We start from the raw sequence: 26,449 nt of genomic DNA on the forward strand, positions 1-26,449 counted from the left end.
AGAAGGAGGAAGTGAGGCTGAGTCCGCCCTCTTCAGTCTCAGAGATTTAGTCCTTCCCCAGTGGCTTTTTAGAAGCTTCCTCTCACAGCCCACCCTAAACTAGTTTCATGAAACAAAGGAAAACTTCAAAACCAAGTTGGTTCAGGCACAGATCTGTGAGCAGTGGTGGATTCTAGGGTAATTTTGGCAATGATTTTTGCTTAGAAAAGGACAGTGCTTCTCAATCAAGGTGGCATCTCAGAATTAACTGTGTATTTGTTCAAAAATAAGTATGCCTGGCCCCACCACCAGTTTCCCATTCAGGTAGACAGACTGGAGGGGAACACAAGAACCAATATTTCTAAACATTTTCTAGGCCCGAGACTTTGGAATGTCTTTCTGAAGATTCTCTGCCCCCTCCTCATATTCCCTCTGTCTGGCTTCAGCCAGTCTCTAGACTTCAGTTGAATTGGACACCATTTGCAGACTTCTCTGTCTCAAGAGCAAGACTGTCTTAAGGTGAGTCCCCAAGGCATAATCCCAGGGGCACTAGTAGAAATGATTTGGTTAGTACAGGAAACACCACATTTGGAGCCAAAGATCTGAGTTTCAGTTCCAGCTTTATCTCTTTTAGCTGTGAGATCTTGAGCAAGTCTCAACCTGTCAGCCTCAGTTTATTAATGGTAACACCTAATAAAAATCTTACTAGTTACTGTTACATCCTTATTTATATACAAGAAAACAGGCGCTCAAAGAGGTTAGAAAATTTGCCCAAGCTCATACAACTAAGACATGTCAGAGCTAGGATTAAAATTCAAGGTAACAGAGAATGCCTTTTGAGAAACACTGTGATCAATATATTTTGAAAAATGTGTTTCTAGTTTCACTATGCTGCATCACTGGAATTTTCTTAGATTGGGTCAAAGGAGTATGTGACAACCCAAATGTATCACTAGCTAACTATGAAACTTGGAAGCAATCACTGGGCCCCAGTGTTTTCATCTTATAAATGAACAGATAGATGACACTCTGTGGTGCTGACTTGGAGGCATGCCTCTGGGAAAGCTAGCTGTCTCCCGCTTCCTTCACCCTGAGACATTCAGATCCAGAGTAATCTCCAGCCAGGGCTGTCCTGTGGGGAAAACTGAATTAAATGAAGGTAAAAAGGTCTTTACTGCAGAACTTGTCAGTCCTTAATACTCTGTAAGCAGGGGAAATAATATACAGATTTCTCGAAACTTATCTGAGCGTGGAACTGTGTGTGGTGTGTGTGTGTGTGTAGTTTCTCTTGGGGAACAATTTTTCAGTGTAACTACACTTTAGGGAATGCTATTAAAAACTCTCTGCACCTCGGCTGGAATCACTGCCCCTCACTCAGGGCTGCTGCCATGCTTACAGGTCCCTGAAGTGGTGGGGCTGAGGAGAGGCTTCTAGCTGAACTCATATTTTCCTAGTTGCCTCACGCATTCTGATGGCTCTAATTACTATCTGTCTGTTCCAAAGATTCACAAATCTATATAGATGCCCTGATCTCTCATTTGAGCTCCACTCTCTCCCAGGCACCTGAAATCCAATATCCAAATTCAGTTTGATTAACTTGGCATCCCCACACTCCAGCCTGCTCCTCTCACCATGTCCACCATCTAGGAAAGGCCTGACTGGCCTTTCAGTCACATTCATGAGATACCAGATGTCCTCTTAAGCTACTCTCTCTCCCACACCACCACCTATTATCAGCCACCAAGTCCTGTCAGTTATGCTTTTGCCTAAATATTTCTCAAACCAGACCACCTCTCTCCAACCCCATAGAAATTACATTAGTCCTTATCTCTTACCTGTGTTACAGGATCCCAGTCTCCTTCAAGACCAGCTTGGATGTTTCTTCAGTCTGTCCTCAGGAAGAAGGGAGGAGAGCCTTCTAAAACGCAAATTTAATCACATGACTCTCCAGCTTAAAACTCTCAGCTGGCTATTTCTTCCCCCGCCCCACCCCCAAGATCTCCTCACACTGGGTAACACTGGATGTGGAATTCCTTTTAGTTGCTTAAACAAATCAATCTAGTTCTGTCTCACGAGCTCTCTCTAGAATATCCTCTCACCTGTTCACTTAATTCCTTACTCATCCCCCATCATAGCACTAGAAAGCCCTCCAGGCAGGAACAGTTACTCCTGCTCTCTGCTCCCATTGCCCACAGGCATTCCTCCACCCTCTGTCATTCCTTGTTTTTCATTGTTTTCCCCATTAGACTGAAAGCTCTGTAGGTTCTGTGTTACTCTGTGTATGTTGGGTGATCTTGCTCATGACTGTATTTTTAGTGCCTGGTATTGGGTCTGGCACATAAGAGGTGTTCTATAAACATTTGAATAGTTTCAGGTAATGTGAGGCCTGAAAGTTAGGGGAACCAGAAATTTGGGACAGGCAGAGAGAGTAAGGGGAAGAAAGAGATAGGTAGACTGAACATCTGCAGAGAGAGAAGTGATAAATAAGGGGGAATCTTAGGAATATCAGGAAGACTATCTCAAGACAAATTGTTCACAGCAAAATAGGTGACCATTTTAATGCAGAACATTTTTCCTTGAATGTGCCTCTTTCCATCATTTCACTGGGAAGAGTTGTTCCAAGTGCTGGACAACTAGAGGTGGCTGTTTCCTGGGTTTAGGGGTTTGGTAGAGAAAAACGTGCCCACTTATACCCATACCTATCAAATTTTATTGAGAATTAATTCTGTTTCTGACCATCAGATATTTAGAATTCATTTGGAGGGAAAAGAACAAAAACAAATAGAGAATAAGACAATGTCAGGGAACCCCATGTTATTGAATAACCCAAAAGAATGCTCAAAAACTTTGAAAAAACTAAATCAGAAAAGGCATTTAGCAGAAGCTCAGACTCATGGCTTGGTCTTCTCAATACAGGGTATATTGATCACCATCATAGATGATAATAGAACCTGAGAGTTTAGGAAACTTGAACTTGGCCAGATGAATAGTGGGAATACAAATTATGAGTACTCTACTATTGTGCAGTCGTACTTGCCAAAATACATTCTGAATAGACAAATACTCACATAGACATTTTGAATTTAGTCCCCATTTAGGCCTTTTTCAAAAGCCTTCTAAGTGAGTAGTTCTGTTTTATTATTGGAAGATAATCACTGTTGAAATATGAGAATACAGATAGAACTTCCAAGTTTATTTCAGAGTTATTTAAGTATATAAGGATATTAGAGTTTAGGAGGCATAGATTTTATGAGAATTATAAGATTGGAAACTTCAAATGGGAGATTAAAGTTAACTAGTAGTACATTGGATTTTGCTTATGGGCTCTAAGAGTAAAGTTTTGAAGAAAATGCTATAGAACATCATTCTTAACTTTCATTTTAGGTTCAAACGTACATGTGCAGGCTTATTATATAGGTAAATTGCGTGTGACTGGGTTTTGGTGTACAGATTATTTCATCACCCAGGGAGTAAGTGTAGCGACCAATAGGTAGTTTTTTGATCCTCTCCCTCCTTCCCCACTCCACCGTCAAGTAGGCCCTAGTGTCTGTTTTTCCCTTCTTTGTGTCCATGTGTACTCAGTGTTGAGTTCCCACTTATAAGTGAGAATATGCGATATTTGGTTTTCTCTTCCTGCATTAAATTGCTTAGGATAAGGCCTTCTACCTGCATCCATGTTGCTGCAAAGAACATCATCTCATTCTTTCTTATGACTGCATAGTATTCCATGGTGTATATGTACCACATTTTCTTTATCCAGTCTATCATTGATGGGCATTTAGATTGATTCCGTGTCTTTGTTATTGTAAAGAGTGCTATGCTGAACATACACATGCGTGTGTCTTTATGATAGAACAATTTATATTCCTTTAGATATGTACCCAGTAATGGGATTGCTGGGTCAAAAGGCAGTTCTGTTTTATGTTCTTTGAGAAATTTCCAAACTGTTTTCCACACTGGCTAATCTAATTTACATTCCCACCAACAGTGTATAAGCATTCTCTTTACTCTGAAACCTCGCCAACACCTGTTATTTTTTGGCTTTTTAATAATAGGCATTTTGACTGGTGTGAGATGGTATCTCATTGTTGTTTTGATTTGCATTTCTCTAATAATTAGTGATGCTGAGTATTTTTTCATATGCCTGTTGGCTACATGTGTGACTTCTTTTGACGAATGTCTATTCATGTCCTTTGCTCACTTTTTAATGGAGTTGTTTGGTTTTTGCTTGTCAATTAGTTTAACTTTCTTATAGATTTGGATATTAGACCTTTGTCAGATACATAGTTTGCAGATATTTCCTCCCATGCTCCAGGCTGTCTATTTACTCTGTTGATAGTTTCCCTTTCTGTTCAGAAGCTCTTTGGTTTAATTAGGCCTTATTTATCAATTCTTGTTTTTGTCACAATTGCTTTTGGCATCTTCATCATGAAGTCTTTACCAGGGCCTTTGTCCAGAATGGTATTTCCTAGGTTATTTCCCAGGGTTTTTAAAGTTTTAGGTTTCAGATTTAAAATTTAATCCATCTTGAGTTGATTTTTGTATATGGTATAAGGAAGGGGTCCAGTTTCAATCTTCTGCATATGGATAGCCAGTTAGCCCAGTACCATTTATTGAGTATGGAGTCCTTTCCATATTGCTTGTTTTTGTCAGCTTTGTTGAAGATCAGATGGTTGTAGGTGTGCAGCATTATTTCTGGGCTCTCTATTCTGTTCCATTGGTCTATGCATCTGTTTTTGTATCAGTACCATGCTGTTTTGGTTATGATAGCCTTGTAGTATAGTTCAAAGTCAGGTAACATGATGCTTCCAGCTTTGTTCTTTTTGCTTAGGATTATCTTGGCTATTTGTTTTTAGCTCCATATGAATTTTAAAATAGTTTTTTTCTAGTCCTGTGAAGAACAGTGTTGGTAGTTTGATAGGATTAGCATAGTATCTGCAAATTGCTTTGGGCAGTATGGTCATTTTAACAATATTGACTCTTCCAATTTATGAGCATGGAATGTTTCCCATTTGTTTCTGTCACCTCTAATTTCTTTGAGCAATGTTTTGTAATTCTTATTGTACAGATCTTTCACCTCCCTGGTGAACTGTATTCCTAGGTATTTTATTCATTTTGTGGTGTTTGTGAATAGGGTTGCATTCTTGATTTGGTTCTCAGCTTGGAAGCTGTTGATGTATATAAATGATAGTGACTTTTGTACGTTGGTTTTATATATGTTGACACTTTGCTGAAGTTGTTTATCAGATCTAGGAGATTTTGAGCAGAGACTATGGGGTTTTCTAGATATAGAATCATATTGTTGGCAAACAAGGATAGTTTGACTTCCTCTCTTCCTATTTGGATGGGTTTTATTTATTTCTCTTGCCTAATTGCTCTGGCTAGGACTTCCAGTACTATTTGAATAGGAGTGGTGAGAGTGGGCATCCTTGTCTTCTTGCAGTTCACAAGGGGAATGCTTCCAGCTTTTGCCCGTTCGGTATGATGTTGGCTGTGGGTTTGTCATAGATGGCTCTTATTATTTTGAGGTACGTCCCTTCAATACCTAGCTTGTTGAGGGTTTGTAACATGAAGGGATGTTGAATTTTATCAAAAGCCTTCTCTGCATCTATTGAGGTAATCATGTGGTTTTTGTTTTCAGTTCTGTTTATGCGGTGAATTACATTTATTGATTTGTGTATGTTGAACCAACCTTCCATCCAAGGGTTAAAGCCTATTTAATCGTGGTGGATTAGCTCTTTGATGTTCTGCTGCATTCAATTTGCTAGCATTTTGTAGGAGATTTTTGTGTCTATGTTAATTAGGGGTATTGGCTTGAAATTTTTTTTTTTTTTTTTTCTGCCAGGTTTCAGTATTACGATGATGCTGGTCTCATACAAGTAGTTAGAGTGGAGACCCTCCTCCTGAATTTTTTGGAATGGTTCAGTAGGAATGGTAGCAGCTCTTCTTTATAAATCTGGTAGAATTTGGCCGTAAATTCATCTGGTCTTGTGCTTTTTCTGGTTGGTAGGATTTTTATTACTGATTTAATTTTGGAAACTGTTATTGGTCTGTTCAGGCATGCAACTGCCTCCTGGTTCAAACATAGCAAGTTGTATGTTTCCAAGAATTTATCCATTTCTTCTAGGTTTTCTAGTTTGTGTGCATAGAAGTGTTTATAGTAGTCCCAGAGAGTTTGTGTATTTCTGTGGAGTCATTGGTAATGTCCCTTTTGTCATTTCTGATTGTGTTTATTTGGAACTTCTCTCTTTTTTTATTTATCAGTCTAGCTAGCAGTCTGTCAATCTTATTTATCCTTTCAAATAACCAGCCCTTTGATTTGTTGATCTTTTGTATGGTTTTTTGCATCTTAATTTCCTTCAGTTCAAATCTGATTTTGGTTATTCCTTGTCTTCTGCTAGCTTTGGGGTTACTTCACTCTTGTTTTTCTAATTCCTTCAGGTATGATGTTAGGTTGTTAACTGTGATCTTTCTACCTTTTGATGTGGACATTTAGTGCTATAAGCTTTTCTCTTAATACTGCTTTAGCTGTTTCCTAGAGATTCTAGTATAGTGTATCTTTGTTCTCATTAGTTTCAAAGTACTACTTGACTTATGCTTTAATTTCATAATTTACCCAAAAGTCATTCGGGGGCAGGTTGTTTAATTTCCATGTAGTTGTCTGATTTTTAATGATTTTCTTCATACTGATTTCAATTTTTATTGCACTGTGGCCCGAGTGTGTGTTTGGCATGATTTGGGTCTTTTTTAAATTTGCTGAGGGTTGTTTTATGGCCAACTGTGTGGTTAATTTTAGAGTATGTGCCATGTGCAGATGAGACAAATGTATATTCTTTTGGTTTTGTGTGGAGAGTTCTGTAGATGTTGTTTAGGCCCATTTGGTCAAGTGTCAGGTTCAGGTCCCAAATATCTTTGTTAGTTTTCTATCTCAATGATCTGTCAGTGGGGTGTTGAAGTTTCCCACTAATATTGTGTGGTTATCTAAGTCTCTTTGCAGGTCTCTAAGAACTTGCTATATGAATCTGGGTGCTCCTGTGTTGGGTGCATATATATTTACGATAGCTATGTCTTCTTGTTTAATTGAACCCTTTACCATTATGTAATGCTCTTCTTGGTTGTTTTTGATCTTTGTTGGTTTATAGTCTGTTTTGTCTGAAATTAGACTAGTAACTCCTACTTTTTTCTGTTTTCTGTTTGCTTGATAGATTTTTCTCCACTTATTTACTTTGAGTCTATGGGTGTCATTGCATGTCAGATGGTCCTCTTGAAGACTACACACAGTTGGATCTTGCTTCTTTATCCAACTTGCTACTCTGTGCCTTTTAATTGAGGCATTTTGTCTGTTTACATTCAAGGTTAATATTGATATGTGAAGATTTGATCCTGTTGTCATGTTGTTAGCTGGTTATACAGACTCGTTTGTGTGGTTGCTTTATAGTGTCAGTAGTCTCTGTGCTTAAATGTGTTTTTGTGTTGGGCTGGTAACAGTCTTTCGTTTCCATATTTAGCACTCCTTTAAGGGCCCCTCGTAAGGCAGGACTGGTGGTAATGAATTGCCTTAGCATTTGCTTCTCTGACAATGATCTTATTTCTTCTTTGCTCATGAAGCTTAGTTTAGCTGGATATGAAATTATTGGTTGAAGTTTCTTTTCTTTACAGATGCTAAATATAGCCCCCAATGTCTTATGGCTTATAGGGTTTCTGCTGAAAGGTCTGCTATTAGGCTGATGGGGTTCCCTTTGTAGGTGTCTCCTCCCTTCTCTTTAGCTGCCTTTAACATTTTTTCTTTCATTTCATCCTCTGAGAATCTGATTACTATGTGACTTGAGGATGATCATCTTGTATAGTATCCCAGAAGAGTTCTCTGCATTTCCTGAATTTAAATGTTCGTCTCTCTAGCAAGGTTGGGGAAACTTTAATGGATGGTGTCCTCAAATATGTTTTTCAACTTGCTTGTCTTCTCTGCCTCCTTTCAGGGATGCCAATGAGTCATAGATTGATCTCTTCACATAAACCCATATTTCTCAGAGGTTTTGTTCATTCTTCCTTATTGTTTTTTCTTTATTTTTGTCTGACCGAGTTAGTTTGGAGAACTAGTCTTCAAGCTCTGAGATTGTTCCTCAGCTTGGTTGGTTTTGCTGTTAATACTTGTATTTTATTATGAGATCCTTGAAATGAATTTTTCAGCTTTATCAGATCAATTTGGTTCTTTCTTAAAATAGCTATTTCATCTTTCATCTTTTATATCATTGTATTGTATTACTTAGATTCCTTGGATTGAGTTTAGACTTTCTCCTGTCAATGACCTTTGTTCCTATCCATATTCTGAATCCTCTTCCTGTCATTTCAGCCATTTCACCCTGGTTAAAAGCCATTTCTGGGGAACTAGTATGGTCATTTGGAGGTAAGAAGACATTCTGGCTTTTTGAATTGCTGGAGTTCTTGCATTGGTTTTTTTCTCACTTGTGTGGGCTGATGATCCCTCAGTCTTTGAAGATGCTGTACTTTGGATTTTTTTTTGGGGGGGGGGTTTATCTTCTCTGATGCCCTTGGTGGTTTGATTGCAACATGAGGTGGGTTCAGTCGACTGAATTTATATCTGGAAAGTTTTACAGGGCAAAGGCTCAGCTCAGCACTTCTGATCTGCATGCTCTAACTCTGGGGGGCTGGTACTCAGCCTCTAGCTTTGTTCTGCAGTCTCTGGAGATTAGGAACCTGCTATGCTGGTGGGGCCAAAGTGTTCCTAGTCTACTGGCCACAACACTCCAATGGGTGGTTCTAGCCAAAGTGTTTTATCAGGATCTATGTTCACTCATGTATGCCAGCAGCCATGACAGCACGGTGGAATCAACCAGTACATTTCCCAGCCTCCATATGTTCTGGAGACTTTTCTATGGATCTCCTCCCAGTACCTGCAGGTCACAGGATGACAGACAGAGGCTGCAGTATAATCACTCAGGGACTCCTGGAACAGAGAAGATGGAGCAGTGGAGACAGCAACTAAGCTCAGTGCCAGAATATCATCTTTAATAAGAAAATGTATCATATAATTTCATTTCTATTATTACTTAGAAATAAGCATAGGTGTTTAAAAATTCTAATATTTGCCTTCATATAATCTGGATATTTCTGGAGTTTCAAAAAACCATTCATTGGCTGTGGGACAACAAATGGTTTTTCAAAACTCCAGAAACATTATATTGAATGGGCAAATGCTGGAAGTATTCCCCTTGAAAACCAGCACGAGACAAAGATGCCCTCTTTCACCACTCTTATTCAACATAGTATTGGAAGTCCTAGCCAAAGCAATCTGGCAAGAGAAATAAATAAATGGCATCCAAATAAGAAGAAAGGAAGTCAAACCATCTCTGCAGATTACATGATTCTATATCTAGAAAACCCCATGGTCTTAGCCCAAAAGCTCCTCCAGCTGATAAACAACTGCAGCAAAGTTGTACAATACAAAAATCACTAGCATTCTTATACACCAACAACAGCGAAACCAAAAGGAAATTCCATTCACAATCACCACAAAATGAATAAGATGTCTAGTAATCTAGACTATAACTACCCAGGAAGGTGAAAGATCTCTACAATGAGAATTACAAAACACTGCTCAAAGAAATCAGAGAAGACACAAACAAATGGAAAAACATCCCATGCTCATAAATAGGAAGAATTAATATCATTAAAATGGCTATACTGCCCAAAGCAATTTACAGATTCAGTGCTATTCCTATCAAATTATTAATGTCATTCTTCATAAAACTAGAAAAATCTATTTTAAAATTCATATAGAACAAAAAAAAAAAAGAGCCCAAATAGCCAAGACAATCCTAAGCAAAAAGAACAAAACTGGAGGCATTACGTTGCTCACCTTCAAACTATGCTATAAGGCTATAGTAACCAAAACAGCATGGAACTGGTACAGAAACAGACACATAGACCAATGGAACAGAATAGAGAGCCCAGAAATAAGGCTGCACATCTATGACCATCTGATCTTCAACAAAGCTGACATAAACAAGCTATGGGGAAAGACCCCATATTCAATAAATGGTAGTGGGCTAACTGGCTATCCATATGCAGAAGATTGAAACTGGACCCGTTCCTTACACCATATACAAAAATCAACTCAAGATGGATGAAATATTTAAATCTAAAACATAAAACTTTATAAAACCATGGGAGATAACCTGGAAAATACCATCCTGGACATGGGAATGGGCAAGATTTCATGACAAAGGCACCAAAAGCAATCACAACAAAGGCAAAAATTGACAATTGGGACCTGATTAAGAGCTAAACTTAAGAACTTCTGCACAGCAAAAGAAACAGTCAACAGAGTAAACAGACAACCTACAAAATGGGAAAAAATATCTGCAAACTGTGCATCTGACAAAGGTCTAATATCCAGAATCTATAAGGAACTTAAACAAATTTACAAGAGAAAAACAACCCAATAAAAAAGTGGGCAAAGGACATGAACAAACACCTCTCTAAAGAAGACATGCATGTGCCCAACAGGCACATGAAAAAAATCTCAATATCATCGATCGTTAGAGAAATGCAAATCAAAACCACAATGAGATAATATCTCACACCAGTCAGAATGGCTATTACTAAGAAGTCAAAAAACAATAGATGCCAATAAGGCTGCAGAGAAAAAGGTATGCTTATACACTGTTGGTGGGAGAGTAAATTATTAGTTTAACCATTGTGGAAAGCAGTATGGCAATTCCTCAAAGAGCTGAAACCAGAACTGCCATTCAACCCAGCAATCCCATTACTGGCTATATACCCAGAGGAATATAAATCATTCCACCATAAAGACATATGCATGCAAATGTTCATTACAGCACTATTCATAAGAGCAATGACATGGAATCAACATAAATGCCCATCAATGACAGATTGGATAAAGAAAATGTGTTACACACATACCATGGAATACTATGCAGCCATAAAAAAGAATAAGATTATGTATTTTGTGGGAACATGGATGGAGCTGGAGGCTTTTATCCTAGACAAATTCATGTAGGAACAGAAAACAAAATACTGCATGTTCTCACTTGTAAGTGGGAGCTAAATGATAAGAGCTTATGAACACAAAGAAGGAAACAATAGCCCCTGGGTCTACTGGAGGGTGGAGTCTGGGAGGAGGCAGAGAAGCAGAAAAGATAACTATTGGGTATTGGGCTTAATACCTGGGTGATGAAATGATATGTACAACAAACACCCATGACATGTGTTTATCTATGTAACAAAACTCCACATATACCCCCAAACCTAAAATAAAAGTTTAAAAAAATCGTATTAAATATGAATTAAAATCTGGATTTCAGAAATTGGGTATGTATTATCAAGAGCCCATATCATTACTAGTGCCTAATTCAAGTTATGCATAATATGTCACAGATTACATAAAAAGTACCAAACTATTTGGCAGTATGGCATCTGGGACAGTGGTACCAGCATGCAGCTACCATGGATGCAAGCTTTCCAATCTGTATCACATTGGATTAAGCCCCAAAGATAAGGCAGTATTATGGTTGATTATTGTAACTGTAATTAAATATATTTTTTTTATATAGCTATAATTATATATAAACATATATAACTGTGTGTATATATATATATATATATAACTGTGTGTATATATATATATATATATATGAATTCTATTTCTTTCTGTCATTTCATCCATTTTAGTCTGGTTAAGAGCCATTGCTGGGAAACTAGTGTGGTTGTTTGAAGGTAAGAAGGCATTCTGGCTCTCTGAGTTGCCAGAGTTCTTGAGCTGGTTCTTTCTCATCTGTGTGGGCTGATGTTCCTTCAGTCTTTGAAGTTGCTGTACTTTGGATGGAGATATATGTGTATATATATATGTATATATCCAGAAGAAAAACACTGAATTATGAAATCTTAGAGCTAAGAGTGTGATGTAATGGAAATAAATAATGGAATGTTGGAAACCTGAAGGCATTCGCAGAGACACTTCGTGAAAGTTGTTTAGCATCTTTGAGTCTTAGTTTTTTCATCTGTGCCATGGAGATGGTTTCTACTTTACAACTAAATGAGGAGCAAGTGAGTAACTGTGTGGAAAAGTTTTATAAAGTTTAAAATACAATATAAATATTAGTTATTATTCTTAGTATGTTCCTTAGAAAACACCTAGCCAATATTCCTGGTTTTTCAGATTTGGAGTCTGAGCCCCAAAGCAGTTAAGAGACTGGCCCAGGTCTGTCAGCTACATAGGAACCATCACAAACTTGACTCACTCAGCGGTTGAGGAACAGGTAGGTCCCAGGAGGATGTACAAGAAGTGGTCTCCTTAACCATCATTCTGAGCAAACTATCTCAAGGACAGAAAACCAAACACCACATGTTCTCACTCATAGGTGGGAATCGAACAGTGAGAACACTTGGACACAGGATGGGGAACATAACACACAGGGGCCTGTCGTGGGGTGGGGGCAGGGGGGAGGGATAGCATTAGGAGATATACCTAATGTAAATGACGAGTTAATGGGTGCAGCACACCAACATGGCACATGTATACATATGTAACAAACCTGCACGTTGTGCACATGTACCCTGTAACTTAAAGTACAAAAAAAAAAAAAAAAAGTGGTCTCTTGTGCTGCAGACTCTTGATTTCAGCATGAAGGCTGTGACTTTCTCTTGTTTAGGTTTCATCTTCTTTGAGCTCAGATGGATGTGGATAGTGAGAAACCACCCAGACTGGATGACACCGTAGCCCAGACTGAATGGATTTTCTTGTCCCAACTCAGAGAGGGAAGAGTGAGAAGTCTCTCAGGAAACACTGCTACGTCCTGTGATGACTGCAGTGGCTGTGATATCTCCCATGTAGTTCCCCAATCCAACCTTGACTGTACATCAGTATCCTCTCCCATTTATCACCAAAGGACTGCCAGCTATGAGCCAAGAATCAGTAACTTATAGATCATCATGTAGCATTACTCCCTTTTCTTGTCCTCAGAAGTAATTTGACTGTCTGTGGATGACAAGACACACTTTTTGAAGGCCATCTCACACCTGAGCTTCAAAGAACAAATATGTCAGGGTGTAGCCAGGCTAACTGGTATCCTATGCCACACAGGGATGGGCATCGTTCATAAATTTGGAGAAGGTATTGGCAAGTATTTTTTTTTTTTTTTTTGAGACAGAGTCTTGCTCTGTCAACGAGCTGGAGTGCAGTGGCGCGATCTTGGCTCACTGCAACCTCTGCCTCCTGGATTCAAGCCATTCTCCTGGCTCAGCCTCCCGAGCAGCTGGGATTACAGGTGCCCACCACCACGCCCAGCTAATTTTTGTATTTTTGGTAGAGATGGGGTTTCACCATGTTGGCCAGGATGGTCTCCATCTCCTGACCTCGTGATCCACCCACCTCGGCCTCCCAAAGTGCTGGGATTACAGGCGTGAGCCACTGCGCCTGGTGGCAAGTGTTGTTTTATGACTCAACTTGTAGAAGAAAAGTCAGTTACAGAGATTCAGAAGGCTTAAAAAGGTATAGTGCTTGTAATGGTGATGTACAAAATTATCTATAGAAGCTGGTCATTCTCTATTAACCGTAGCCTTCTCCAGATACTCTCTCCTTTTTCTCCTCTCAGCAAGGGCACACCAACTGTCTTTGAACTCACAGGATATAAATTAAGCCGAACATGACCCTTGTGTTTTGCATGTTTTCTAGCAGAAAAATAAGGTAAGCTCTAAAGAAAGAAAAGGCCTACCAAAAAGCTATATGTGTGAAAGTGTGTGGGCATGCATATATGGCACCAAAAGTCTTTATTCAAATGAAGTTTTAAACAGAATAGCAGTAAACAGGATAGATAAAAGCAGAATTGCTCAGTGAGCACAGGGGTGGGGCTCAGAGACTGCTCAGCCACTTTCCTCCTTTGGTGGCTTCTTAGGCACCTTTGCCCAACTCTCAGGATAAAAAACCACTGGTCCAGGGGGTCAGACTTCTGGGTTCCTTGCCAGTGTTGGAATTTATTTTCAGTTGTGAGACCAGGGGTGTGGCTCCTCCAGTCCTACATCCCTCAGTGACCTGGAAGGAGAGTCTCCAGTCTTTGTGCTTCATTGTCATGTCACAGTGAAAATAAGCCAGTTCTATACCCAACATTTCCCCTTCCCTATTTAGAAGGCTGGGAGTTGTGGCTTTTTTGCAGAAAGAATAATGGGAATATCTCCCATCTGATAGGGGTTTGCTCACCACAAAAATCCGAGGCCGTGTTACCTAATTCAAGGCTGTGACTTTGTAGAATGTACAACATGGAGCTCAGTGCTGGCAGGGGATGTCAATGGCACTGGCATGTGCTGTGATACACGGCACTCAATCCCTGCCGAGTGCAACCTAACAGTGATCCTAGAGGCAATTCTGGCATACGCAGTAGTCTCCTCTTATCTGCAGGGGGTACTACATTTCAAGACCCCTGGTGGATGCCTGAAACCACAGATATCACCAAACCCTATATACACTATGTTTTTTACCTATACATACACGCCCCTGCTAAAATTTAATTTATAAATTAGGCACAGTAAGATTCACAGCAATAACTAATAATAACATAAAACAATAATAACAATATACCAATCTCACTACTCTTGCACTTAGGGGCCATTATTCAGCAAAATAAGGGTTACTTGAACACAAGCTCTGCGATACTAGGACAATTGCTGTGACACTCAAGAGGGCTACTGAGTGACTAATGGGGCAGGTAGCCTATACAGTGTGGATACACTGGATAAAGAGATGATTCACTTCTGTGCAGGACAGAGTGGGACAGTGAAAGATTTTTAACATGCTACTCAGGAGAACAGGCAAGTTAAAACTTATACATTTCTTATTTCCAGAATTTTCCACTTAATATTTTTGGAGCATAGTTTATTGAGGGCAACTGACACCATGGAAAGCAAAACCTCAGATAAGGGGAGCACTACTACAAAAGGGAAGTTTCTTAGGTGCCTCTGGACAGAGAGAGAAGCCACTGAGTTGGTAGGTGGTGTGTTGTTGGGGAAGAGGCCTAGATTTGGAAACAGAAGCACTGGATTCTAGCCTTTGTTATATAATTACCTAGGAAAAGTCCACCTAAAGTAGGAGATCACTTTTCTATCTGTGAAATAATATATAGACTAGGTAAGCCATATATTCTGTCTGCATCTTAAAAATTCTGAGCATTGGCCGTGCACGGTGGCTCATGTTTGTAATTCCAGCACTTTGGGAGGCTGAGGTGGGCAGATCACCTGAGGTTGGGGGTTCGAGACCAGCCTGACCAACATGGTGAAACCCCATCTCTACTAATAATACAAAAATTAGCCGGGCTTAGTGGCACATGCCTGTAATCCCAGCTACTCAGGAGGCTGAGGCAGGAGAATCACTTGAACCCCAGAGGCAGAGGTTGTGGTGAGCCGAGATTGCACCATTGCACTCCAGCCTAGGCAGCAGAGTGAAATTCCGTCTCAAAAAAAAAAAAAAAAAATTCTGAGCATTCATCACTTTATAATATCAAAAATAATTCTTAGTAGAGCATAGTTTTGACTAGGATTTGGTGCAGAAGGTGGAACCTAGAACAATTACAAGAGCTTTTCATTTTCTGAGCTTTTCCTGTGGGCCAGACCGTGAACTGGACATGTTTTTAGCAGTATGAGATAGACATGACAGGCAGGGCGCAGTGGCTCATACCTGTAATCCCAGCACTTTGAAAGACCGAGGTGGGCAGATCATTTGAGGTCAGGAGTTCGAGACCAGCCTGACCAACATGGTAAAACCCTGTCTCTACTAAAAATACAAAAAAAAAAAAAAAAAAAGCCAGGTGTGGTGGTGCATGCCTATAGTCCCAGCTATTCAGGAGGCTGAGGTAGGAGAATTGTCTGAACCTGGGAGGTGGAAGTTGAAGTGAGCCGAGATCGCGCCACTGCACTCCAGCCTGGGTGACAGAGCAAGACTCTGTCTCAAAAAAAAAAAAAAAAAAAAAAAAAAAAGATAGACATGGCATTTTCTCCTTTACAGATAGGAAATCCTAAGATTTGTGATGTTGGATAACTTAACCAAAGCCACACTGCTAGAAAGTGGCAGTACTTGAATTCAAACTTGCCCTTGATGCAGATCTTGCTTTCTTATCCAGCCATCCATCTTCCTTTAAATTTAATCTGGCTTTGAAACGTGCTGCAGATGAGCCACCTGCAGATAATTGAAAGCTGACAACTTTTACTTTTGCTGAAACTACTCTAAGATGATTTCAACAATATTCTTCTAGTTTACAAGAAGAGGGCAATTAATTATCTTTTCATAAGCAAAGCCTGAGAATGTCTTCAGCTACTTATGAACTGTTTCCCAGCCAGAGTTTTGAGTAACCTCCATGAATGGTGAATATAATCTCTTTGCTTAACTCAAAAAAAGAGAAAAGTTTGGATAAGAAAGACTCCTGTTCCCAGCACTGGGGGAACATACTTTGTAGGAACCAGAGAAAGAGGCAGGTAGCATCTGTGTGCAATGCTGACCTCAGCTTTTCTACTCTGAAGTCAATTCTGCTCTTTAGAATTGCATAGAGCCAAGAACAAACACAAGCTCACCACACCCTGTGTTCCAACTGCTGAGAGTATGTGCCAACAGGAAGAGGACCAAGTACAGACAAGAGCCTGGCAGGAAGAGGTGGCACTCAATAAATATAAATCCCTAACTTCCAACTGAGCCTACCACTGTGGCAGTGGAGGAGATGGAGTACTGGAGATATTGTCATAGGTCCTTTGTCTAGCTTATTTCTCCAAATCTTCATTTTCCCACTTCTAATTTCAAGAGTACAAAGGACTAGAAAATGCTTTTCCTAGGCAAAATCTACTCCAAAGAGACTGAAGTTTTACATTATTAATATACAATTAACATCTATAATAATGTTCTTTTTAAATTGATTTTTTAGAGCAGTTTTAGGTTCACGGCAAAACTGAGCAGAAAATACAGATGGTTTCCACATATCCTTCACCCTCACACATGCACAGCCTTCCCCACTACTGACATCTCACATCTGAGTGGTACATTTTTTATAATCAATGAACCCACAATGACACATCATCAGCAAAGTCCGTAATTTACATTAGGGTTCATGCTTCGTGTTGTACATTGAATAGGTTTGGACAAATGTATAATGGCATGTATCCACCCCTGTATTATCATATAGAGTAGCTTCACGGCTGTAAAATTTCTCTGCGCTCCGCTTTGTGCTCTTATTCCTCCCTCCCTCCTACCTCTTGGCAACTACTAATCTTTTTACGTATTTCCATAATTTTGCCTTTTCCGATTGTTTTTTTTTTACTTAGTAATATGCATTTAAGTTTGCTTCATGTCTTTTCATAGCTTGATAGTTCATTTCTTTTTAGCACCAAATAGTATTCTATTGTCTGGATGTACCACAGTTTATTTATTCATTCACTTACTGAAGGACATCTTGTTTGCTTCCAAATGTCGGCAATTATGAATAAAGCTGCTATGAACATCCATGTACAGGTTTTTGTATGGACATACGTTTTCAACTAATTTGGGTAAATAGCAATGAAGGTGATTATTGAATTTTGTTGTAAAAGTATATTCAGTATTGTGAGAAACCGTAAGAGTATACTCCAAAGTTGGTGTACCATTTTGTATTCCCACCAGCAGTGAATGAAAGTTCCTGTTGCTCCACAGCCTCACCAGCATTTGGTGTTGTCAGTGTTTTGGGTTTTGGCCGTTCTAATAGGTGTGTACTGGTCATCTTATTTTCAATTTTGAATTACAAGTACAGTTTTATATCATATATGTAGTTTTATATTCGTTACTTGATTAATGTTTTTCTCCCCATAGACTGTGAGTTCAGTGAAAGCAGGGACTGCCTCTGTTTTTGCCCATCACTTTATCACTTATGTCCAACACAATGCCTTGAGCATTAACAAACCCTTGATGAATATTTTAATGAACGAGTGAACACACTTACTGGCTCATTTTGAATATGGGCTTCTACATAAGAATCCAAGTCTACTGGAGATGATGGAGCACAGTCTCACCTGCATAGATCGTATCCTGGGACAGCAGTTTACCTGGGGCTGTCATAACTCAGTAGAGGTATCTGGTCATCTGTTTTAGGTAGCTCCTCATTTAGGCAATTGCATTTTGTGTAGAATTTAAATGACTCAACTCAGTTCATCAACATTTAGACAAATACAACTTTTTTCCTTTTCGTATTATCTAAGGCAACCACCTGACTTCTTCCTCAAGCACTTCTTCAGAGCTTCATGGATGTCTCTGTTTCTCAGGCTATAAATGATGGGGTTAAACATGGGTGTCAGGATGATGTAGAGCAGAGAGGACCCTTTGCGAAAGAGTCGGGATGAGTTGGCTGAGGGCACAAGGTATGTGGCAATCAGTGTCCCATAAAACACCATGACCACAGTGAGGTGGGAAGAACAGGTGGAGAAGGCCTTTTTCTGGCCTGTGCCAGATGGGATTCTTAGGATAGCAGAAAGGACGCAGGAGTAGGAGGCTACAATGAGGAGAAATGGGACCAGAGTCACTGCAGAAGAGGTGGCAAAGGCAATGGTCTCAGTCACTGAGGTATCCATGCAGGAGAGATGAACCAGAGGAGTGAAGTCACAAAAGAAGTGATTAATTTCATAGGGTGCACAGAAGGTGAGTCTACATAGCAAGACCACGGTGACTGCTGTAAGGAGGAAGCAGCAGAACCAAGAGCCAGCAGCTAGCCTGATGCAAAGGGGGCCAGTCATGAGGACACGGTAGCAAAGAGGCTGGTAGATGGCTAGGTAGCGGTCACAGGACATCACAGTGAGCAAGAGGCACTCCGTGGCAGCCAGGGATCCGAAGAAGTAGAACTGTGCCAGGCAGCCAGCCACAGAGATAGTCTTCTGTTCAGCTATGATAATCAGCAACATTTTGGGGATGATGTTAGAGGTATACCAGATCTCCAGACAGGATAAGTTCACCAGGAAGAAGTACATAGGGTTTGGAGATGATGTCTGACTAAAACTAGAAGGACAATGAGGATGTTTCCAGAAACAGTTAAGATGTAGAAAACTAAAATTATCATAAAGAGGAAAATATTTAACTGTCTGATTGAAGACAATCCTTGAAGCACGAATTCCACTCTCATCGTTTGGTTTTCCCAGGACAGGATCACCATGCCTCAGCTTCACTAGAAACAGAACACCCAGTGATAAAACAAGAAAATGTAGAAAGTTCTAGCTTACACAAAGAACATGGACAGTGAATGGTTTTTAATCCCCACTCAGGTTTTTGGAAGGTTTCTTATTTGAGTGGAGAGAGATCATCTTTTCATTTCAAGGTCTAAAATGGGAAAGAAAAAAATTTGGAATAAGAACCTATGCCTTCAATCTCCCCTTTTCTCTTATCTTGTATCTTCACTTCCTCAGGAGCAATGTCAGTCTTTGAGGAAAACGGAAACAGAGGAATGCAGAGAAAAACGGAAACAGGAATGCAAAGGGGAAGGAGGACAAAGAAAGAGAGGAAGAATCACCTACTATATGCCCTTCCTGCATGTACTGTGTTCATCTGGTGAGTTATGAAAAGGAAGGAAGAAGATCTGAAGGGAGGTAGGACAGAGAGGAGGATGAGGAGCACATTCCAGAGGATTCAAGAACTCTCACAGAGGACCTAAGAGAGTCACAGATCCAAGACAAAGAACCCCTCCCCTCCCACCTCAAGCATTGTTTGTCTTTAGTGAAATGGCCCTGTCCTATCAATCATGTATCCTTTTCTTTTCAGTTTCTTCCTGAGTTGGGAAGGAAGTTTTTTTATTTCTATTTTGGTTTCCGTGGCACTATCAAGAGAAAATCATGTGAATGTGAGGTTTGAGATTCTCTGATTCTTTTTGTTGTTGTTGTTTTTTCTGAGACAAAGTCTCACTCTGTCACCCAGGCTGGAGTGCAGTGGTATGATCTTGACTCACTGCAACCTCTGCCTCCCGGGTTCAAGTGATTCTCCTGCCTCAGCCTCCCAAGTAGCTGGGATTACAGGTGTGCACCACCATGCCTGGCTAATTTTTGTATTTCTATTAGGGACAGGGTTTTACCTTGTTGGCCAGGCTAGTCTTGAACTCCTGACCTCAAGTAATCTGCCCGCCTCAGCTTCCCAAAGCTCTGGGATTACAGGTGTGAGCCACCGTGCCCAGCTGAGATTCTCTGATTCTGAGGTCAGCATGCATGCTGGTATAACCCAGGAATGCCTTATCTCACAGTTTTAAATAGGTAAAATCAGATCATTGAAAATATTTTATCTAGGACTGCAGTAAATGGAAAAGAAGATTCAGAACTAACTGGCCTAACATACTGTGTGCAACCAACCAATTGAGTGTAAGATAGACTTGGGTTATTTTAAATGAGTTAAGGAAGCCCAAGTCTCATCTTCAGTACCATATTGGTTAAAGCCCACCACGCACCCAACCAAAACGCTCGGGGTGGATAGACAATCTCCCCCAACCCCCACAAAAAAACTGCTAAGGCCACAGGCAAGGTCTGAAGCTGAACCCACTTTAGTATCCTCAACTCCCTTGTGCTGGATCTGCACCTACTTGAGGTAGTTTTTAGAGGGACTGGTTGGCTGCAGGAAAGCAAGTGGAGATGGGAAAGCCTACACACAGGCATGGAAAGCATTGTGTGGCTATAATAATGAGGTAGCTACCATGAGTAGCCAGAGAGTCCCAAACAAAGCAGGAGCTCTGTTTATGCATCAGACTTTGAGCAAGTTGTTCAACAGTTTGCTATAAACTATAAAATGGGATTTAGGACCAGAGAACGTCACATGTGCTAAGTAGGTACAAAAAGCATATAACTGAAAAGACTGGGAAATCACTGGTTATTCAGGGCTGCAGACACTACTTAAATTTACCAAGGAATTGCTTTTACTTTGAAGGGAGCACTGGAAACAAAGCTCAGTCTCCTTTGCAGTATCCTGTAGTGTGTGTGTGTGTGTGTGTGTGTATGTGTGTGTGTGTGTGTGTGTGTGCAACTGCATGAATAATTAAGCTGTTCCTGCTATCTGTTCTCATACCAATAGCCTTTGGCAATACACTGATCGCATGTTTAAACTGATCCAATGTCTTGGGAACCATCTTGTGGAGCATCAGTTCTAGCTTTCCACGTGGCTTATAGAAATAACCTGGAATCTGTGCTGCCTGGCAGTCCTGGCGCCTAGAGGATGCCCTGGTTCCCTGAGGATGCCCAGCAACTGGTGATTCAGACCCTGAACACATTGAGTGGAGTATGGGGAAGGTGCAAAGAGAAAACTTCTCTCCAGCCCCTGCAAAGCACAAATGATGGTCTGAGATCTCAAAGAGAGGGCTTCAGTTCTGACAAAACACAGCCAAACTCCTGGCTGGGGCTGCTGCTAATGATGGTGATGTTCTTTATCCCAGGCACTGTTCTAAGTGCTGAAAATATAGAACTAAATTTCATCATCACAACAACCCTATGTAGTGAGTACTCTTATTACAGATGGAGGCACACTTTACATGGAGGCACAGAGATGTGAAATAACTTATCCGTGATAATCATCTAAAAAGTGGAAGAGATGAAATTTAGACTCACTCTAGATCTCTTGTACCTAACCGCTAACACTGCCTGTCATGGAGCCTGAGTACATAGGCTCATGTGCATCATCTCACAGAGGCAGGAAGATAAAAGTTTTCACAGGGCGGCCTTTCATCCTGCTTTTAACTTCAGGGAAAGTGAGGCCTGCTTTGTTGCTTGGTGAGGGTACAATCCCATGAAGAGTCACACTCTCTGACAACTTTCTATATCATCTCCTGAACTTGCCTTCACGCTGCTACTTTTATGTGCACAGGGCATTACCTCTTCCCCTCTACCAGGCAGTTACATTTCTGCTGCGGGACTGCCTCACCACCTGGATGCAGGTCAGAGCCCCATGATGGAGAATGGAAAGCCAAGTGAATGTGCGAGAGAATTAACTAGAAAGACAGTGAAGCCTGTGAGAGCATGGGCTGTAAAACTAAACAGTCTGGCTTCAGTTGCTGCTCAGCCACAAAGACATTTAGCAAAGGCAAGTTGGACAATCTTTAAGGGAAAAACAAGTCTACCGTCTCCAGGTCTGTGCAGAAAGAGGCCTTCAAGGGCAGCAGAGAAGCCAGTGATACTGACCTCCCATCCTAGCATGCAACCACTCTCTCCTCCCTTATCTCCTCAGCAGAAGAGAGCAAATTTTAAAAGGGTATTATTGAAAAAGCTAGAGGTGTGAACTCTGCTAACATGCTCTTATGTTAACTCTGCTCACATAAGGCAGCTTGACTCTAGAGCCACAGCCCAGCAAATTGCACAATATGTCTGTAAATGATGTTGGGACAGGGCTGAGCCCAGGGAATGTGCTCAGTAAGTGGCAGTGCTTTCTCCTCATCCTCTCCTCTCCAGCTCTTTCTCATCTACTCCCTCCTTTCCTTCCAAATATGCCCAGCACAGTTAGTATTGTCTATAGGTAAATGGAAGGAATCTGCTCCCCATCACTGGAGATGTTCAATGAGAAAAACATGTGAAGACAACTAAAGGAAACTAAATCAGTAGAGAATTATTTGGATCTGATGATTTTAAACATTCCTTTCAAACTTAAGATTTTTTTTCCTAATTGAGAAGCATTTCATTCCCCCAGGACACACACATAAAGCAAATTCAGGCAAAAGGTAAGAGGCTTATCACAAAGCCAAGAAAAAACACAAGTACTCGGTGAATTATCCTGGGCTTTGTAACTTCCACTAACAACAACAAAAAGCAGAGGAGGATTCAGGGGCTATCTGAATAGGATCTACCCTCTTAGCTGAATTAAGTGGTCAGTGAACTAACCAATCCATTTAGCCAGCATCTAGCTGATGATAAGGACAGTTAACTCATGCCAGGTGCTGGTCAGTTCAAGTGAACAATTGGGCAACCAGATAGACAAATAATTTGATTTTGCCACCAAACCAGCATGGAATAGTTTATTTAATATAGTAGGCAATTGTGCACACGGACTCATCTAGCAAATTAAGGACTCAAAACAGGAAAAAGTCAAGTGTACACCATCAGAATAGATGAGCTTTACCTGTCAGTGCCTTACAGGAACCCACTCCCAATTTGGGGAGCCAGGCCACAAAGACTATGGCGTGTCCACCTCTCCTGGATTTGTAGAACTGGGCTAGATGTCTGGAATCCAGCTTTTATCCAGAAATATGCCACGTGGTGCACTTGACAAAAACCACGTCAGAGCTGTCTCTCCCCATGAACGTAGGAGGATACTTGAGTTTGGGCCTCATTTCTCAACCTTCTTTTTTCCATATAAACTTGAGTCCCTTTGTGGGCAAAGCCATCATCTCCCCTGCTACTGGTGCTCGTGGGCATTTCCCAAATGACTCTGGCGGGAAATTGTTGTTTACCTTACAAATTCTATGAAACCAAGGTACCTTCACCTTAAAGAAAATGTTTTTTTCCTCCTTGCTTTGCATTAAGCTTTTACTTTGATAATGACTCTTTTTACTTATATGACCTTTATAAAGAGATTTAATTGAAAATGAGTGATTATGCTGTGCTTTAGGGGAATGGATTAAAAGAATATTTTGAAGGAAGTATTCAATTTGTTTCTACCTCCCGAAAGAAAAATTACTGTGTATCTCCTTATTGTCACACGTTTGGTAGGGAACTGAAACAATTATCTGCAATAGTAAACATTTATTGTCAAAGCCATCAATTAAGATTCTAAAGAACTTGTGTCCTCCTGGATTCCTGTCATTGATTAAAAATAGTGACTGAAGGGCCTGGCACGGTGGCTCACGACTGTAATCCCAGCACTTTGCGAGGCCAAGGCGGGTGGATCACGAGGTCAGGAGTTCAAGACCAGCCTGGCCAACATGATGAAACCTCGTCTCTACTAAAAATACAAAAAAAATTAGCTGGGTGTGGTGGCAGGTTCCTGTAATCCAAGCTACTCGGGAGGCTAAGGCAGGAGAATTGTTTGAACTTGGGCAGCAAAGGTTGCAGTGAGCCAAGATCATGCCACTGCACTCTGGTCTGGGTGACAGACTAAGACTCTGTCTCAAAAAAAATAAATAAATAAATAAATAAAAAATAGTGACTGAGGCTAGTTCTGTTCTAGGAAATGTAAGTTTGTGATGGAAACCTTATGGAATTAAAGTTCTTATTTATTGACAGGCATTAGCAAACTGGAGAGACATTTGCTCAAACTAACAAATTAACACAGCTCTCCAATAAGTGAAACAAAGGAAACAATGATGAAATAAACACTAAATTGAAACCATCTCATTTGTTCTTTAGAACTAAAGGTTTTTTTTGTCTATGGTATAGTACCCAGACTTCCTGCAATCTTGTCCTTATTGATATCTATTTACTACATATCTAATGTATGCCAGCATATCTTTCTATCATCCTCACAACCCCTCTGCATGTTGTCAATTTGACAAATGAGGACATCCAGGCTCTGAGAGAGTTCCTCATGAGAATTCTCCAGGCAGAGGACTGTGAGGGAGCTGGGAGCAAACTGCACGTCTCATGAAGACAGAGTGTGTCTGTCTCATTACTACTCCGTACTTAGGTCCTATCTTGGAGCCTGTCACATAGCAAGGGATTAAGATTAATCACTTAGAGGAATGGACAAATATGGAGCAAATGTCTGACTCCTTCAAATCTAGTGTCCTTTCCATTTTAGCAAACTGCACAAATGGTATTGTCAGCAAGTCAGTTTAGAGGAAGGACTCTAGAGCCTGAATTGAAGCTGAATAGGTGTTAGAAGCAGTAATGATGCTAAAAAGATTTTAAATGGCAAAAGATACTTTTTAAAAGTCAAAGACCACTGATCAAAACACAAAGATTATTTTATTTAGAGCAAGACCATTTCAGAGAAGCTGTTTCAAGCATTTCAGCTATTTAGTTATTTTGCAGAAAGGCTATTTTTCAATTTCTAAGAGATCATTCTACTTTTAGAAATAAGAGATATTTATTTTTTGAAACCAAGCCACTAATACACATTTATTCAGGAATAGACATTTCAAATATATTCTGCAGAGGGTACAGATTCAGATAAATACTTGACTCTTAACCCATATAGCATAATATAAGAAGCAATTATAACTGATCCTTTGACTTCAGAAAAGATTACAATTATAATCTTTACATACCATTTGTCTTTAAAAGGTGAAAAAAATCTAATAAGAAAATATAAAGGGCTGAAATAAAAGGATTTTTGAGCCTAATGTGTCAACTTCAGATATTCACATGATTGTGAACGTGACTATGTGGATATAATGAAAAGTTAACTATTTTTGGCTGCCTGTTACTTTTTTTTTCTCTTTTGCCTCATCCTGTAATAGCACCAAGTCCTATTTTATCTCAGAGAATCTGTAATGTTGACTCTGCCTAGAACATGCCCTGCTTTTATTTCTGCATGATGTGTATCATTATTTCCCTGCATTTTTTTTTATTTCCTTGGTAATTGACTGCATCTACTACTAGACTATAATCCCACAAGAGCAGGGAACTCTTCCACCTTGTCTGATACTGTATCCCAGTGCCAAGAACAGTATCTATCACATAGTAGATAATAATTATTTGCAGGAAATAATGAGAACAAAAAATCAATGATACTACCTTGAAGTTTGAAGTTGTTCTTAAGAATTGGGTTCCCAAGGCCAGCTGTTAGAGGTTGGTTATCTTCCTCAGGGACTTTGTCTTCAGGGGAAAAATTATGCTTCTGTGCCTAACCAGCCAAGTTGTCCTCATGTGCATATCACAGACAGAGGCAGTGTGGACCACACAACCCTGCTTCTTAGCTTTTCTAGAAAGAATTACTTTAAAATAGACATATGAATATTAAATAAATATATTACTCACATTGTACAAATTTTAGGTAAAGATAAATATTTTAAAATAGTATATACAAACACCAGCTACAGACTAGTTTCTCAAAGATTATTTTAGTTGTTGTCTGGGCCTCAATAGCAAACTTAACCTGAATCTTTGCTTAGAGCCAGGGCACTGTGGGGAATGTGGACTGTTCTAGCACTTGGGCTTCAGGCTTCCTTGATAAGTGGTTCTAGTTCAATCTCACTTTGCTGTTTATATCCTGTGACAGAGAGTTACTAATTAACTGTTAATTGACTTGTGAGCATTGCCATACCCAAAAGTTAACAGATGGAGAAAGGAAGGTGAATTTCTTTTTGCTTTGTAAGGCTTCATTGCAAAATTTGTCTTAATCTTTATTTCTTGCTATTTTCTTGTGAAAAGGAAGAGGACACTGAACTATTTCTCAAGGTGACTCCTTGCACCTACATGAATTGGTGGGTCCTTTCCAATCAGGAAAGACTTTCCTGGCAACCATGGCTCTAATTCATTTGTTCCAAATTTATCTTTCTAAACCCATTCTCCAGACATTGTACTTAAGAGTTCTGAGGGA

At 40.0% G+C, this 26,449-nt stretch overlaps 1 protein-coding gene across 1 annotated transcript; it reads right to left on the reverse strand.

Annotated features, from left to right (window-relative positions):
* Nucleotides 1-18,213: 18,213 nt before the first annotated feature.
* LOC134762108 (olfactory receptor 6N2-like) lies at nucleotides 18,214-19,166 on the reverse strand. The gene is given in 2 exon segments (XM_063728241.1): nucleotides 18,214-18,992; nucleotides 18,995-19,166. Coding segments are annotated over 2 exon segments (951 nt in total).
* Between the last annotated feature and the right edge of the window lie 7,283 nt (nucleotides 19,167-26,449).

This window comes from Pongo abelii, chromosome 1, assembly GCF_028885655.2.
Source record: "Pongo abelii isolate AG06213 chromosome 1, NHGRI_mPonAbe1-v2.0_pri, whole genome shotgun sequence".
NCBI lineage: Eukaryota > Metazoa > Chordata > Mammalia > Primates > Hominidae > Pongo > Pongo abelii.